Consider the following 18147-nt stretch of genomic DNA (forward strand, 5'->3'; position numbering starts at 1 on the left):
CATAAAATGTATAAACCTGTACTCATGCTCTCTGTTGTTGCCCTTATGTAGGGCCATTCTGTAGGCATGTCCTGGAACCCCCCCCCCCCCGCATTTCCCATCCTATCTTATTCTATCCTTCATATTCTAACCTCTGTGAACTCTAATCCCTCCCTTATATCGAGTTTTACAGTGATATGTATTTTAAAAGTACATCATAGTATATTTATGGCCTGGTGGTGGGCTCAAATGCTCCATGGAACAGTGAAATTGAACTTGCCTTTCTTGCTCACTGAACTTAAATATTTACCTTGATATAATATGAATAATTATTTTGATATTTTGGGAGGTTTTCAGGGTATCCAGCATTTAAACCTTCAAATTGGACTGAATGAATGTCATTGAATTATTGTCTATTTGGGCCCTACATCCAATTTCACCGAACCCAAGGTATAATGCCAGCAAGGGTGCATTGATTGGATTTCAGTACATGGTGCATTGTAGCTTGATGGGGTCCACTCTGCTGAAAACAAGCATGAAATGTAGAAAGTTTTATATCGTTGTAGTCGGAATTAATATCTCTACAAGATGAAAGCGTTCAAAAGGTGTTTGGAAGCACTTGACTGCTCTATAGGCCTCACGCTCCTAATTCAACTCGCGCATTGCCTACCGGGAAGGCAGTACAAAGATGAGGTAATGTTATTTTTTACCAAAAAAATCATTAAAAATCAGTCAAGTGGAAAATTGCCACTTTTGGTAGTGTTTGACATTGCTTGAGGACAGGAGCTTCTGCAGGTTATGAAGAAGTTGAATGAATCAGGGTTTTTGTATTTTTAATAATTTTTTATTGATGTATGAGGTAATTTGCTATTTTTATCATTTTTGAGAGTGACTGGATGACTAGTCTCGTATGGAGGCTCTTAACTTTTTTTAGAGCTGGACAACATCCCAAAATTTGTTGTTTGCTTGAAAGCAGAGAAAATTTCCCTTCATCTGCTTCAATTTAAAAAAATTCCATGATTCGATTGATTTTTCATGATTCATGGAATATGCTGCATTTAACACAGGTTTATATGGGAGCCCGGAAAAGGAGCGTGAGGCCTGGTACCCATATTGACCGATTCGGGTTCGTTGAGGGCAGCAGACATTTTACGGCACAGGGCGCAGCCATAGTGGGTGTATCAGCCGACCCCCCCCCCCCCCCCCCCCCCTGCTCTCCCCCACCCCCGGGCAACATGTTTATCACGCACTTGTAACAAAGGTTCGCGCACTAGCAAGCATTCGCGCACTCAGTACGAGACGCCCATTGGCTAAAGCAGTTTTTCATTCTGCGCGCGTGCTAATGTAGGGAGAGGGGTGGGGGAGTGCGGAGGGGGGGGGGTCGGATGATACACCCACTAAGGCTGCGCCCATGCCAAAAATACACATAGCGCGTCACAGAATCGGTCAATACGGCCCCGGGATTTTAAAGTAATAAGGATTATTTTGTGGAGATAAAAATTTGGCAACAACATGATCTCACAATCAAAGACGCTTGATGAACAACAACATCTTCAAAGACAGCGCGTCTAAGGCAAAGACGCCCATCACCTGAGACGCGCTCCCTGAAGCCGCTGCTGTTGTTTATCAAGTGTCAAGACAGCGCGTCTCAGGTGACGTGCGTAATGCGCATGATGAGGACCGCGCTGTGCGTGTTGGAGTCGCTCGCTGGTGATGGTGCGGTTAGATCATGGCCCATGGAGAACTGCTCGCTGGCTCGACTGATAGCACATGAAACGGTTCGGTCGCGCTGTGTGCTGGGGCACTAATTTTCATTTTACTCGTCTTTCTCTATCTAGATAATGGCTCATATTAGGAAACTCGTAACAACACCTTGTAGGGTATGTTATCGGCGATTATTTCTTCCGAACGTTCCAGACAGATTCAGTTCAACGTCGGTACTTTCCGGTGTAACAACATGCCGCTCAGGCGGGCACTCAGGAAACGGTAAGCAGTGGTAAAATTGAAATTAGGTCCTAAATAGACACCTAAGAATTAAGAAAGATCGGATGGTAAAACTTGATGTGACAAAGCTTCAAGTAAAGCATTTAGCGGCAAGACTTCCATATGTACCCCCCGCTATGTGTCATGTACATGTATAAGTAACATGAATAAGTTTAGGTGGCTTTGGGATTAGGATTACAGTTCATGAGTTTACTCAGTTTAGGACTAGGGACGGTTAGGGTTAGGGTTAGCCCCGGAGACCGCGCCGCCAGGCGCGGTCCTGGCGGCTTCCCCGCAGTTTCGCTTATGTTAGTTCAAGTATTCTGTGCGCTTGTGCAAGTGATTGTGAATTCTGTGAACATCGGTGAGCTGCTTATAAGACATCATTTTGTGCATCACAAGCAATGAAATGCATCAAACAGTCGCCGATGATAGTCATTTAGGTTTCATCGACCCATGTAAGTATTCCTAGTAGTTTCTGTTGAAAAATTAAGGAAATATAGCGCCGCAAAGGCACCCGTTTGTTCAACATGAAGATCTTTTATGGGAGCACGGCGCAGCCGCCTGCGGCGCTATATTTCCTTAATTTTTCAACAGAAACTACTAGGAATACTTACATGGGTCGATGAAACCTAAATGACTATCATCGGCGACTGTTTGATGCATTTCATTGCTTGTGATGCACAAAATGATGTCTTATAAGCAGCTCACCGATGTTCACAGAATTCACAATCACTTGCACAAGCGCACAGAATACTTGAACTATAACATAAGCGAAACTGCGGGGAAGCCGCCAGGACCGCGCCTGGCGGCGCGGTCTCCGGGGCTAGGTTAGGGTTAGAGTTAGGGTTAGCTCATACAACAATGTGCAATGTCGGTGTTTAATACTAGTGGGGGGTACATATGGAAGTCTTTCCCATTTAGCTAGGTTTGGTCCATTATTAACGTTACTAGAGTAGGTAGGCGTCTAGACAGAAAGATCCGTCTGTCCGGAGGACTCTTTAATATTTTGCCATTGACGCTGTCCTCCGTATACGGAGGGGATCCGTGAAGCCAGACGTAGTCTCCGCGGAACATTCCCCGACAGATACAGACCGATCTTTCGGTCAAGTAGGCGTCTTGACCGAAAGATCGGTCTGTATCTGTCCGTCGGGGAATGTTCCGCGGAGACTGCGTCTGGCTTCACTGATCCCCTCCGTATGGACAGCGTTAATCGTGGCAAATGAGTCCTCCGGACAGATGGATCTTTCTGTCGGTGCCTCGTAGGCGTCTAACCCAGAGCTACCTAGTCTCACGCAGAATGCGTGAGACTCAAGCATTTAGGGGCCATCTCACGCATGGCACCCATTTTTTTCACGCACCGCGCGAAATCGGCAACTTGGGCCTATAATATATGAGCATAGCTCAAAAGAAAAGTGATAGTTGCCATTGAAAGTATATTTTCCTTTTGTCTTTCAAAATAAGTAAATAATATAGTCACTTAAGTATGCACCTGATCGCACCATTGAAAGCTAAAAATTGAAAAAGTGCCCTAACGTTACCGTGGGAGGCTACGGGGGGAAAAACCCCTCTCATACCCTCGCTCGCGCGCACATTCGCTCGCCGAGATGCCGAGTCATGAAAATCTCACTCTTAAAAAATTTATGAACTTAGCATCCCTGCTAACCGCAGAAGCGACCCCGACACGTACCGGGCTGTAGTGTTAGTAGAGTGTTTTTACTGGTTACACTGCCCCGCGCCGGCGTTAGTAGGCGTTGAACACGTTACACCTGCACCTGTTAAGTGTTAGTGTTAGTGTTACACTTTTCAGTTTTACAGTAAAATGTAGACGTAGGCCTACTGTACTGTACTATTCTAACGGATTAGGCCTACAGAGAATCCCTATCTGTGACTTTGACTCTTTAGTCTTTGTTGTTGTTTTTTTTTTAACTTGGCATTCACAGTGTCTACCTACATTCAACATCTAACGTTAGCTTTCAATTCTAGTATCAGTCCAGGAAACCTTCTGAAGGGGGGGGGGGAGGGGGAGAGCTCCTGGTCATAAGGCCTAAAAGGGCCAAGGGATCCCTCCTTGTGAGCATGGCTAGGCAGACAGAAAAATCCATCTGTGCGGAGGAGTCTTCTATCATTTTTTTACTTTTACGGCTCTCCTCTGATAGGAGGGGATTCAGTGAAGCCAGACGCAGTCTCCACGGTCCGTCTCGTGATCTCACGCATGGCACCCAATTTTCTCCTGCATCGGGAGCATACTGTAAAACGAGAAATGTTCGCATGCATTTTAATTTCGCGAATTTCGCGAGCGCCAAGATTCGCAAAATTAAAATGCACGCGAAATTTCTTATCTACACTATATGCATTGAACGCAAGAGGCAATTCGCGAAAATTTCTTGCCACGAAAAAGGCCGTCGGCTCCAATTCGCGAAAATTTCGTGCCGCGAATATATCATGTTTTACAGTAGCTTAATTTAAGGATTATGCACTTGTCAATGTAATGACTCACCCCACTACCCCCGGACATGGGTGCGTCATTTCCGCGTTTGGTCCGTCAAATTTGTGACCCGGGTGTGCGTCATTTTCCCAGGTGTGTCCGTCAAATTTTTGACCCAGGTGTTCGTCAAAATCCCATCATTGTCAGTCAAATTTTGACCGAGGTGTGCGTCATGGTACGTCACTTGGCTATGGAAAATAACACGCATTATTCTGGACCGAAGGGTGCGTCATGGTCCGTCACTTGGCTATGGAAACTGCACGCATTTTTGCACGCATTTTTGCACGCAACCAGCACCGGATACACGTACCGCAAGTACAGTGAGCGCTTTCCCGCGGCAAGTGAAAATCAAAGTCGGGAAGCGTTTTGGAATAAGAGGGAAAAATGTTTGCCCGAATCTGGCAAGCAAATGATTTAAAAGCCACATTTTTTCCTCACATTTTCCCTCCAACAAAACCATGAAATATTAAATGCATACGCAAACTCAAACCTGAACGACTGTTTAGCGATGCAATGATTTCAACCTTACTGTCGAACATTTACTTGAAGAAGCCCTAGTGCCTAATGCATATTGCTATGCAACACCAACACTCATGGTATAAAAATTCCATCCCGTCGCACGTACCATTATGTAAATTCTGTCCTGTGGCGCGACAAGATGGAATTTATATTGGAGCGTTATAATTTTCTTATGAAAAGAGAATTATTTCATGTAATGTCATGGATACATTATTGAATGTGAGTGACCAACTATCATACAGAAAAAAAAAAAATTGTATCTAAGTTTGTTTTTTTGCACCATACATAGGGTGTCACCACTTTGTCCCCCCCCCCCCCCCCCCCCCCCCCCCTCACTTTTTTTTTACCCCGGAAGTGGCACTAGAGATAGAATGAAACCTTGAAGTGTAAGTGCAGTAAGGCCTTTGTTTTTGTGCTGAAAACCTTTTTTTTTTTTTTTTGCTTGTCAGCTGAAGAAACCTTGAAGTGGCATCATAAGTTGGGCTGAAGGCTTTTGTTTTGTTTTGTTTTGTTTTTTGTTTTGTTTTTTGCTTGTTAGCTTATGAAACCCTGAACTGGCACCACAAGTTGCGCTGAATCCCTTTTTCTTTTTTGCTTGTTAGCTGATGAAACCCAGAAGTGGGCCCCCACTTTTGAAAACGTGGCGCCGGCCATGGAATGGAACACACTCTACATGTGAGTGTGTGTGTCTAGAACGTACATTAGTCTGTAGTACCGTTACTGAATTCAAACACATTTGTACCTAAAGTTCTTCCTGCCCACACACAGATTTTTCACTTTGGCTGAAGGACATATTTTTTACTTTTCACTTGATGTAAACAAGTCATAAAATGAAATGATAAAATGCGAGAGGGACAAATAGGCCCGAATTCACGAAGGTGGTACAAATGAAACCATGGTTTAAACCATGGACAAAAACCATGGAGCGCCAAGTGTTGCACGGAATATTTCGCTACGAAATCAGTCATTTCGTCGATGATATGATTATTTTGTAACTAAAATGAACATTTCGTCCACGAAATGATAATTTCGTTCACTAAACGGTCGTTTTGTCGACAAAATGACCAATTTCGTAACGAAATATTCGGTGCGACACTTGGCGCTCCATGGTTTTTGTCCATGGTTTAAACCATGGTTTCATTTGTACCAGGGAGGTGGATTCCCACGCACCTTCGTGAATTCGGGCCATAGTGCCAGGCGCATGAACTAGTGGTGACTTCATGGTTTCATATAACAGTAATTTATTTAGTAGTAAAATAAAATTTCTGCCACACACAAAAAATTCCAGTGTTGCTCTGGCTAAATTTATTTGATTTTAATGCCAACTGTTCTCTTTTGTGATCTATTAAAGCTATTATGTATCTGACCAAGAAATGATATATTTTGTTGTTTTGTCTTTTTCTGTTCCATTTTCTTTTTCTTTGCCTTTTAGCATCAGTTGGAGTGGACATTGGCTTCCCACCCCCTAGCATACGCAGACGGAGAGTACTCAGAGAGAGAGCTGCTGTTATTCAGGAACAGAGAAAGAAAGAGGATTTAGAGGCTCAGGCTCGCCACAGGACTTGTAAGCATTGAGTGACATTTTGTAAAGGGTTTTACTCAATACTTGAGCAGTTACTGCAAGTGTGATGAATGTGTATTGTATGATAGCCTGTTTGGGGTGTGAAGTATTATGATTGTATTGCACCTCTGTTGGTCCGATTAAAGGTGTTTTTTAAACCACACCATAGTAATCATTTCCTTCATTATAAAAATAAAGTGAATGCCCATGTAAATTTGGGTGCGCCCCAAGAGCTAGACTCACGAATCAAACAGACCACAAGGCCCACGAGTTGGACATGAATGAAATACCCTGTAGGCTCACGAGGTATACTATCCACCCTAACCCTAACCAACACTAGGCATGTAAAGCCCACTAGTATTTAGCTCGTGGGCCCATTTTACTTATCGTCTAGCTTGTGGCCTATATATTCAAATTGAAATTGAAATTCATTTATATTCCACATAGTGGACATTAACAGGTATAACATCTGATATACAGATTTATATGAAAACCGATCTGATTGAAGTAATATATGTCAAAAAACAGTTGTTGCCTGTCACACGAGTCATGCCAAAAAAATGGTAATTTTGTTGAAGATGTGGTCTGAGCCCAATTTTTCTACCCAACCATATACATTGCTGTAGTCCAAATGAGAACTGAAAATAAATGTTAAAGAACCAGTTTAGAAATAGTAAACCAAAGAAAGACAGATTTTAAATAGTAAAATTGCCACGCAAGTCGGAATGCAGTGGCTGATGAAGTCTATTTGTGGCTGATGCTGAAAAAAGCAAAGTCCATGTCCATGTAACATACAGTCCATGTAACGTACATTCACCACTAAGGCTAAAAATGGTTAAAAACACAGTGTTCAATAGAATTTAAGGGCTGCTTCTATCTTTTCTGATACAATTTAAAGCCATTCAGTTGCAAAACAAATTTTCATTGAGCATTGATTATATGACCTTCATATATATTGTACATGTATAGATGTCATCCCAGTGTGACTTACATTCACAACAAAATTTTCATTTTGGCATAAATGCTAGTATATACTGCTTGTTTGAAACGATTTGGGGCAAAGTTCTCTCATTTAACAGAACTTTTTCAAAGATCTATTTGAGGTAATGGACACTGAATAAAGACAATAACCCAACATCTCTGAAATGTGCTTGTGTACCTTTGAAATATCTCCATTAGCAGTGTACTGCACTGATCCTGCACCACATGCATAGGTAGCATGTATTTGTGACAGTGACATCTAAATCTTGATTGATAATCCAATATCACATACTGTAAAACGAGGAATTTTCGCATGCACTTTAATTTCGCGAATTTCGCGAGCGCCAAGATTCACGAAATTAAAATGCACGCGAAAGTTCTTGTTTACACTATGCATTGAACTCCTGTGGCACTTCGCGAAAATTTCATGCCACGAAAAAGGCTGTCAGCTACAATTCGCGAAAATTTCATGCCGCGAATATATCATGTTTTACAGTACATCATTATGCCTGTAGTTGTTATTAGATCATGATTTTGTTAATTTGACTATTTTCAATTGTTTGTCAAATTTTGCACTGTTATTTATGTTAGGACCTTGATTATAAAAAATAGAAAATATTTAATAAAAATAACTCATGCAGATAACGCCATCCTCACGAACTAGATTTTGATGGATGAACATGGAAGTACATGTACACGGTAGTATTTTTGTGTGGAAACCTTCAGTACAATAATTTTTTATTATTATTAGTGAGGATACCCCTAGACAAGGTGACAGAGGTTTGGGAGAAGACAAGTGGCCCTTACCACATCAGGGCTGTCGCCCATCACTACAACATCTTCAAAGATATGTTTGATGGGGCAGACTTTGTGCCCTTTGTCCCCGTAAAGATTGCCTATCAGCTTGGTCCGTCGGAATTTTCATCTGTGTACCGGGGAAATGTCATCACTCCTTCAGAGGTATGTACACATTGTATTTGAGGTGTATTATTTCATGGGGATAATGTCTGAGAAAATAACAGCATCATCAAATGAGTTTCTTCACATTGTGGATGTGAGCAGTAATGAATTGCCACCATTCATTTTGATAAATAATATCCACAGCAGGGCTGCACACTCACCCATTTTCTCTACTGGTCTGACCTGTCCCTATCAGACCTGTAGGTACCCAGTTTTTGTCGAGCCCACCGGAGGTGAGGGGAGACTAAGGGATCGCCTGCGGCGTCTGTCCGTCCGTTGTCCGTCCGTCCGTCCGTCGTCTGTCCGTAACGCTACAAAAACTTCAATAACTCTTTACTCTGAGCTTCAATTGCAATCAAACTTCGAGGGAAGAGGGGTCATACACAGTTTCACATTTTACCAGATATGAAGGTCACTTCAAGGTCAAAGCCCACAGGCAGGGGTCAATGAACTTTAGGGCCCAATGTTAAGTTTTTATGGCGCGTTTCTATTATACGGGTCGTAACTTTTGATCCATAACTCCATTTGTGACCAAACTTGGATGGTAGATGTCCCTTGGGGAGTGGATGGTCACCACAAGGTCAATGGTCACAAGCATGGGTCAACGAACTTTTAGAGCCCAATGTTAAGTTTTTATGGCGCGTTTCTATTATGGGTCATAACTTTTGATCCATAGGTCCATTTGTTACCAAACTTGGATGGTAGATGTCCCTTGGGGAGTGGATGGTCACCACAAGGTCACACGCAGGGGTCAACAAACTTTAAGGGCTCAATGTTAAGTTTTTGATAATAATAATAATAATAGTGGCTACTTGTATAGCACACAGGTCCACTTTTCAGTGCTCATGGCGCTTCAAAAATGAAGAGATATATATTTACATACATACATATTCAAACATTTCAACAAAGAAGAAAATGGTAAACAAAAACAAATATATAACAAATAAAGAATACAACATATACCAATTAAAAATACAATATTTTTATGGCACGTTTCTTTTTTGCCATAAATTTTTACTCTTTTATATCCCTTTTTATCTGTTATCTTTTTATGCCGCCGCCAACGAAGTGGCCGGAGGCATTATGTTTTCGGATCGTCCGTACGTCCGTCTGTCCGTACGTCCGTCCCGTTTTGTTTTTGTCGATATCTCAAGAACCGTGAGGTGGTTTTGCATCAAACTTGGTATGAGGGTATATCCTGGGGGGATGATACTTTGTTTGGATTTTAGGGTCACTGGGTCAAAGGTCAAAGGTCACAGGTTATTTTGTGAAAAAGTGGAAATTTCATGTTTTTCTCCATATCTCGCAAATGGTTCAAGGTATCTTCATGGAACTTAGTATATATGCATGTACCGATGGGCAGTGATTATCTAGGGAAGTTGGGGGTCATGGGTCAAAGGTCAGGGGTCAAAGGTCAAGGTCAACTCCTCAAAATATCACTACTTTCCTTATATTTATGCAGTGCCTGAAGGATATTTTTTAACTTGATGTATGCATGTATAACTCAATATATATTCTGTGGGAAGTTTCTTGCCAAAAGGTCAAAGGTCAAGTGAAAGTACTAAATTGCACTTCTTCCTCCATATCTCAAAAGTAACTCAAGGTATTATCATGAAACTTACATATTTATGCATGTTCTACCTAACAGTGATTCTCTTTGGAACTGTGAGGTCAAAGGTCAAAGGCCAGGTTTAGATAATACTATTTTACCATTTGATACTGAAATTATACTTTTTCTCAATACCTTGAAAATTACTTAATGCATAAACATATAAAAGGGTCAAAAGTCAAGTAAAAATCATCAGTTCCCCCAAATACCTGTACTCTGACGTTTTAATCATTCATCCAATTGAACCTAGTTCTAGGAAAGTGAACATTCAGCACATTTGTGGCAAACCTGTCATTTTAATATTTTGCCAATTGTGTGAAACTGTCATCACACATTGTCCAGACATTGTACTATAGACCTATTAGGAGAACCATGCATTATGGCGGAGGCATACACCAGTCGCCGTAGCGACATTTCTAGTTTTTAGCTCACCTGAGCCAAAGGCTCAAGTGAGCTATTGCGATCGCCCTTCGTCCGGCGTCCGTCGTGCGTCGTGCGTTGTCCGTCGTCCGTCGTGCGTAAACTTTTTACATTTTCATCTTCTTCTTGAAAACCCCAAGACTGATTTTCATCAAACTTGGCAGGTAGCATCCCTAGGAGGTTAGGAACTCAATTTGTTAAAATGGGCACCATGCCCCACCCAGGGGGCCCCCAGGGGGCCCCCAGGGGGGCCCAAACCCCCCAAAATTAAGGAATTTGTCAAAATCTTCTTCTCTAGAACCAGAAGTGATAGAGCTAAGTTAGTACTATGGGTTAGTACATTGATGATTGTAGTTTCAAGTTTGTTCATGGCAGAATCAGGGGTGCCCCCTTGGGACCCAGGGGAGGGCGGTGGGGAGGGGTTCTAAAGGGGCCTAAATTGTACATTTTCATCTTCTTCTTGAGAATCCCATGACCCATTTTCACCAAACTTGGCAGGTAGCATCCCTAGGGGGTTAGGAACTCAATTTGTTAAAATGGGCACCATGCCCCACCCAGGGGGCCCCCAGGGGGCCCAAACGCCCCAAAATTAAGGAATCTGTCAAAATTTTCTTCTCTAGAACCAGAAGTGATAGAGCTAAGTTAATACTATGAGTTTGTACATTGATGACTGCAGTTTCAAGTTTGTTCATGGCAGAATCAGGGGTGCCTCCCTTGGGACCCAGGGGAGGGGGTGAGGTGGGGTCCTAATAGGGCCTAAATTGTAAATTTTTATCTTCTTCTTGAGAACCCCATGACCCATTTTCACCAAACTTGGCAGGTAGCATCCCTAGGGGGTTAGGATCTCAATTTGTTCAAATGGGCACCATGCCCCACCCAGGGGGCCCCAAGGGGGGCCCAAACCTTCAAAATGAAGGAATCTTTAAAAATCTTCTCTAGAATCAGAAGTTATAGAGCTAAGATAATACTATGAGTGAGTACATTAATGACTGTAGTTTCAAGTTTGTTCATAGGAGATCCAGGGGTGCCCCTCTTGGGGGCAGGGGGGGGGGGGGGGGTGGGTTGGTTGGGAAGGTCCAAATGGGGGCCTGAATTGTACATTTTCATCTTCTTCCTGAAAACCTCATGATGTATTTTCGTCAGACTTGGCAGGTAGCATCCCTAGGGGCTCAGGATCTCAATTTATGAAAATGGGCACGATGCCCCACCCAGAGGGCCCCAGGGCCCCAATCTCCCCAAATTAAGGAATCTTAAAAAACTTGGGCCCTTATTGTACATTTTCAAATTTTGGTCAAATTTTGGTAGAGCTGTGAATGATTTAGATTAGTGACTGCGTGAAAGGTGAGCTTGCGATACTCAGGTGAGCGCTAGACCCGCGGGTCTCTTGTTATCTGTTATATCCCGCAAATGGGCGAGACACATTATAGTGGGGTGGCTTAGTGAAATTATCGTGACACGGCGGACAAAAGCATGATTTTTTCACCAAAGGTACTTCATGATGTACCTTCTCAAAAAATAGGGTGCTCCAAGAAAATTGATGCTGGGAAGGAGGTCAGAGGTCAAAGGTCAATGACCTTTATTTGTGAAATAGGTTTTTTGGCTATTTCTCAGGTCAGGAATATCCAATCTGGATAAAACTTGGCAGGAAGAATATTGAGAACAAGTAAAATATTTTGATTGAATTTGGGGTGAATTTTCCAAAGGTCAAAGGTCAAAGGTCAATGAACTTTTTCTAAAAATCATGTTTTTGTTTATTTCTCCAGGTAGGAAGATTCAATTTTCACAAAATTTGATATGAACGTTATATAGAAGGTACCAAGAGTATAAACCAGGGGTCAAATATAATTGTTGATTTGTGCGTTGCCATGGCAACCCAAAACGAGGGTTTTTGATTGAAGTTAGTTACAGGAGGCTATTTTCCAGTTTGGAAGAGATTCCATTTGAATAGGTACAACTGATCAACGGGATGTATAGAGGTTTGAAATACTTTTCATTAGTGTTAAGTGGTATGTTGCCATGGCAACTACATATATAGATTTTGGTTAAACTTAAAGGAGACTTCAGAACTTATGAATTTGAAGAGATTTCCATCAGGGTTGGTATAATTGATCAACAAAAAAGTCGCCAGACAAAGATTTGTCACCTTTATAGCATGTGGGTTGAGTGAATGCAGCAACAATAGTAGAACACATCAGTGAGAGTTTGAGGAAAATTGGACAATCCGTTCTAAAGTTATGAATTTTTGAAGTTTCTGCTCATGCAGTCGAGGCTGGATGAGAAGACTACTATACCTTGTAATGTCACATGTGTACAACGATATAAAGAATGAATAAAGAAAATTCAACATAAATTATTTTCGCTTACAAAAGGATACTCGACTTCTCTTTCAGAAGGCAGGGGGAATAATTTTACCCTTGACATACGTAAGTAGCAAGTCAAAGAAACTATGTGAACTTTATTCAAAAAGTATGGTTTTGTGAAATTCTCATTTCATTTTCCTTAGAATGTGTGCATGTGACATCATACACTGTGGTAGTCTTTTCATCCAGCCGCGACTGTGCAGATACCTTAAAAAATCATAACTTTTGAACGGATTGTACGATTTTTTCCAAGCTTTCTGTGATGTGTCCTACTAATATTGTTGTATTCACTGAATCCACGTGCGCATGAAAGTGGACTTGTCCTTTAAGGACAGATTCTGAAAGAGCAGACTGTAAGCTTTAAAATGATGTATCACACAATTCAAAGGGATTCCCCTAACCTATCTAAATAATAATACCGGTACTGGAAAGAAAGCACACACTCTGGATAAGTATGAACTGAGAAAAGAGGCTGCATTGTCTATTTTAGCGTTTAATCTTTACCAAGCTGTCTCATGTCATTATGTTCATCTTTTCTTCCCCCCTCCAATTTTCATTTGAGTTTGCCATTATTAATTTTTGATGATAAGAACGATGCCACAAGGCATTGTTTCTTAAAAATGCTTCAACTGCTCCTTCAGGTCCAAAATCTACATCAATATATATTATTTTCCTGATCTCCTCAACATTTTCCAAAAATAAAGCATACACCTTTTATGCACTGAGTCCTCCTTTTTGTGGATAATTAAAGGCAAAAACCCAAAATTAGTGCTTGAAAATTATTCTTAAGTGTAAGTTACGGATACAAAGAACCTCTGTAAAAAATGAATCTGTATAATCAATGTTAAGTATTGTTAATAACACAAAATGTGAACAATATTTCTATGATAACATGTTTCCAGACTAAACCGTCCGCATTTATGCTTTAATGAGAAAAATACTGATATCTCTTTATATGTTTGCTTTGATTGCAAAAACTGTATATGGTAGGATGTCTTGTGATACAACTGGGGGGCATTTCATGAAGCGTTTTGTCAGATATTTCGTCTGACAAAATGTTAAAAGCTACTGAAATCCTTGCATCTGATTGGCTGAGAGCATTTTTGTCCGACAAGTTGTCGGACAAAAATGCTTCATGAAATGCCCCCCAGGGGGGCATTTCATGAAGCAGTTTGGTCAGATATTTTTCTGACAAACTGTTACAAACTACAGAAATCCTTGCATCTGATTGGCAGAGAGCAAATTTGTCCGACAACTTGTCGGACAAAATGCTTCATGAAATGCCCCCAGACCTACACATATTATGCATAAAATGTGATATCCTGAACATTTTTTTTTTCAAGTCACTCTCCCAAAAGTGTATAATATAGGACCTTTAAGTTTTTCTTGTGTTTGTTCCTGGCAGATTACTAGTACACAAATGCTCCAATCCATGATGACCTAACGGAAATTAAGGAAATTAAAATGAATATACTGAAAACCAAAACTACAAATACTAATAACTTACTTCATTCTTCTCTCCCCACCCCACCCCACCCCTTCTTTTTGGTTTCTTGATATACTCGTAGATCTAGCTGACTTTGATAATTGTCATTATGTAACATCATCTTCAATTGACAAGGCGATAAAACTTAACAATCATTTCATTATGCTGCTCGACTAATGGGGTTAGTTGAACTATATTGTTTTTAATGTACTATACTTTTTCCTCCTATCAATCACATGTATTTTGGGTGGAATGTATTTTGACATAAAGCATCATAGAATCAACCGCCTTTGGGGTCGGGAATTTTGTCATATCATATTGTGATTTAGATTCTGCTCTATGCCGATTTTGTTTTATTTCTATCAACTTTTTAAACTTCCCCATAGACTTTGTTCACCAGCCAACTACATCCCACCCTCTTTGGATAATGTGAACCAATCAAACATTGCTTTTACTTTTTAATAACATGTCTATACATAGCTATCAGACCAAAAATATTCAAACCGCTTTAAGTCTTTATGAGTGAAATTACAAATATCAATATATTTTTAAAAATATTCAAATTGTCTAAATTCAACTTCATCTATGAAAATAGACTTTTAACCTTTTTAAACATTTGAATAACCCCCACAAGAAATAAGAAACATATAAAGAGGGGAGGTGCGGACTATAAAAATTGCTTACGGGAACCAGGTAATCCCTGCGCTAAACCTATGGAATTCACACAATCTTGGAGGAAACGGGTTAAATTTGTTAGGAAATATGTAGGTCAATACCCAAAACCTTAAGTTCTCAATGGAATATGCAGCTCTTCTACTGGTAAACTAGTAGTTCTGGGAGAAAAAATGAACTGTGACATAGTCCTACACCTGGCTCAGTCATTGCCCAAGATTTAAAGTATCTGAGCCAGAGTCACATGTCACTCTTTGCCATTTCTCTACAGGAGGTAGACAGTACTAAAAAAATCCTTTACCAGAAATTATAGGAAATTATTTAATGAAAAGGTGCTTAAGAAAACTGGACTATTCCAACACACCTCCCTCAGGTCTGCAACACAGACTAACCACCTGTTACCATAGGAAAACCAGTAAAAATGGTGTATTACTGTAAACATGCACACAATATGTCGTATTATGGGTCTGAATTTTAAGACTAGCAACCATGTACATTGCATTGCATTGTACAGAAACCTGGCGAATGCCCTGTGTATAGTCTTTGAATTCAGACACTATTGTTATGTACAAATTAAGGGCATTTTCTCATCTTTTCTGTTAGCGGATTTCTTGGAGCACCCCCTAATTTTGATCCTCATATATATACAAATGTCTGAGGAAAAAATGACACTTTTGTCCGGCGTGTCACGATTATCAGTATATTTGTCACTAAGCCACCCCACTATTATGGCACTTGCCTTGTTTCACTTTTTAGCTCACGTGAGCCAATGGCTCAAGTGAGCTATTGCGATCGCTCTTCGTCCGGCGTCCGGCGTGCGTCGCGCGTCGTGAGTAAACTTTTTTACATTTTTATCTTCCTCTTGAGAACCCCATGACAGATTTTCACCAAACTTGGCAGGCAGCTAGGGGGATAGGATCTCAATTTGTTCAAATGGGCACCATGCCCCACCTGGGGGCCCCCAGAAGGGCCCAAACCCCCCAAAATTAAGGAATCTTTTAAAAATCTTCTCTAGAACCAGAAGTGATAGAGCTAAGTTAATACTATGAGTTGGGACATTGATGACTTAAGTTTCAAGTTTGTTCATGGCGGAATCAGGGGTGCCCCCTTTGGGACCCAGGGGAGGGGGATGGGAGGGGTCCTCATGGGGCCCAAATTGTACATTTTCATCTTTTTCTTGAAAATGCCATGATGAATTTTTACCAAACTTGGCAGGTAGCATCCCTAGGGGGATAAAATTTCAATCCCATCATATGGGCACCATGCTCCAACTGGGGGGCCCCAGGAGGCCTAGATTGGGGCCAAATTGTAAAGTTTCATCTTTTTCTTGAAAATCCCATAATGAATTTTCACCAAACTTGGCATGTAGCATCCCTAGGGGGATAGAATCTCAATCCCATCATATGGACACCATGCTCCACCTGTGTGTGTGTGTGGGGGGGGGGGGGGCAGGGGGCCTATATTGGGGCCAAATTGTAAATTTTCATCTTTTTCTTGAAAATCTCATGATGAGTTTTCACCAAGCTTGGCAGGTAGCATCCCTAGGGGGATAGAATCTCAATTCCATCAAATGGGCACCATGCCCCACCTGGGGTCCCCCAGGGGGCCCAACCCACCCTCAGTAAGGAAGCTTGAAAGATTTTCTCTAGAACCAGAAGTGATTGAGCTAAGTTAATACAATGAATCAGTATATTGATGACTATTGTTTCAAGTTTGTTCATAGCAGAATCAGGGTCCCCCCCCCCCCCCCCCCCCCCCCCCCGAACCCAGTGGGGTGGGATGAGTCCAAATGGGGACTTAAGTTGTACATGTTCATATTCTTCTTGAAAACCCCTTGATGAATATTCACCAAACTTGGCAGGTAGCATTCCAGGGGATTAAGATCTCAATTTGTCATACCCCCGCCACACATTGTGTGAAGGGGTATATGTGACCGTGCATCACAAAACAAACAAAAAGTCACACACACTGATTTTGTGTGAGGACTGAAAATAGGTAAAATGGGTCAACCTAGCCGATCTTGACTTTTTCATATTTTCTGAAAGAGCAAGTCTTCTTCTACATTATACTAAAACTCGGGATCATAAAATGGGCAGGAAAGTGTGGTTTTTAGCAGTTTATCTCGGACATTTTTTGATAGAATAGTGTGATTAGGTATGTCCTTAGAGTCCACTTTTCGTTTCTTAAAATCCTTGTACACTTTCTTTACTTTCAACTCTAATAACTTTTGAAAGGATGATGCTACTGCTTTGAAAATTGACATTAATTATGGACAGAATGTGTTAATAAGGCATGCTCAATTTCAGTATAATCTGATAATCCCTTCATTGTTTTTACTCCAGCGGTTTACATCCTGTATTTTGTCCAATTCACCGCACAGCCAGCACGGTTTGGTGAAGATTAAGCGCTTGAATAGACACTGTACAGTCAGACCGCAACACCCTGAAAAACCTTCGCATTTATGGTACGCGTATGCATGGACCTCGCGGACATGAATACGTAATGAGCTGGAAGACCACATTTTTAGAGTCCCTGTAAATCTAAACGACATTACCAATCTACATGATTTATACATCCATAAAAAGCTGAAAAGTTGTACTTTGATGACATCCGACCACTTGAAAGGTTGTGACATATAAAATATACTGAACAAGGAAATTATAAAACATAAAATTTGCATATTTTTCATTTTTCTTATGGGGTACAGAACAATGAAATAAACGTGGACCAAAATGGAAGAGGTATGAAATGAAAGAGGAAATATCATACTATGAAAATGTAATGACTTCATGTGGACTGATTCTTAGAACGGGTCAGGTGATCGAATAAATCATTGCGTTGTACAATTAATTTTTGACGAGATTTCAGTTTGCCGCGAATACGCGTTTCTGATTGGTTAATTCCCTCTGAGTGGAGAGTTGAACGGCGCGGAAGGACAGTAAACGTGTACTGTACATACAGTAATACTCTGTGTGTAGATGAAAGTGTAGGACCCTATGTGTGTGTGTGCGCGCACACAATGTATGTATACGCGCTCGGGTTCAGGCAACTGCAACTGAGATCTCCACGTAAACAACAAGAACAACACTCCACTCTGATCTACAGCTCAACTTTGGCTTGGATTTTGTT

General features: G+C 41.1%; 1 protein-coding gene across 2 annotated transcripts in view; it reads left to right on the forward strand.

Moving 5' to 3' along the window:
* Window positions 1-1740: 1740 nt before the first annotated feature.
* Window positions 1741-18147, forward strand: part of LOC139722877 (large ribosomal subunit protein mL38-like) — a 43404-nt gene continuing 26997 nt past the window's right edge. Inside the window, exons 1-3 of one of the 2 annotated variants that reach the window (XM_071634158.1) lie at window positions 1741-1965; window positions 6402-6533; window positions 8263-8471. In XM_071634158.1, coding sequence (XP_071490259.1) covers window positions 1821-1965; window positions 6402-6533; window positions 8263-8471 — 486 coding nt within the window. In that variant the 5' untranslated portion in view covers window positions 1741-1820. Of the gene's footprint in view, window positions 1966-2261; window positions 2421-6401; window positions 6534-8262; window positions 8472-18147 lie in introns of those variants that run through there. The other variant, XM_071634159.1, reaches the window with a different exon arrangement.

The sequence above is a fragment of the Diadema antillarum genome, unplaced genomic scaffold, assembly GCF_040938485.1.
Source record: "Diadema antillarum isolate AM-2024a unplaced genomic scaffold, OU_Dant_1.0 scf00000175, whole genome shotgun sequence".
Classification (NCBI taxonomy): Eukaryota; Metazoa; Echinodermata; class Echinoidea; order Diadematoida; family Diadematidae; genus Diadema; species Diadema antillarum.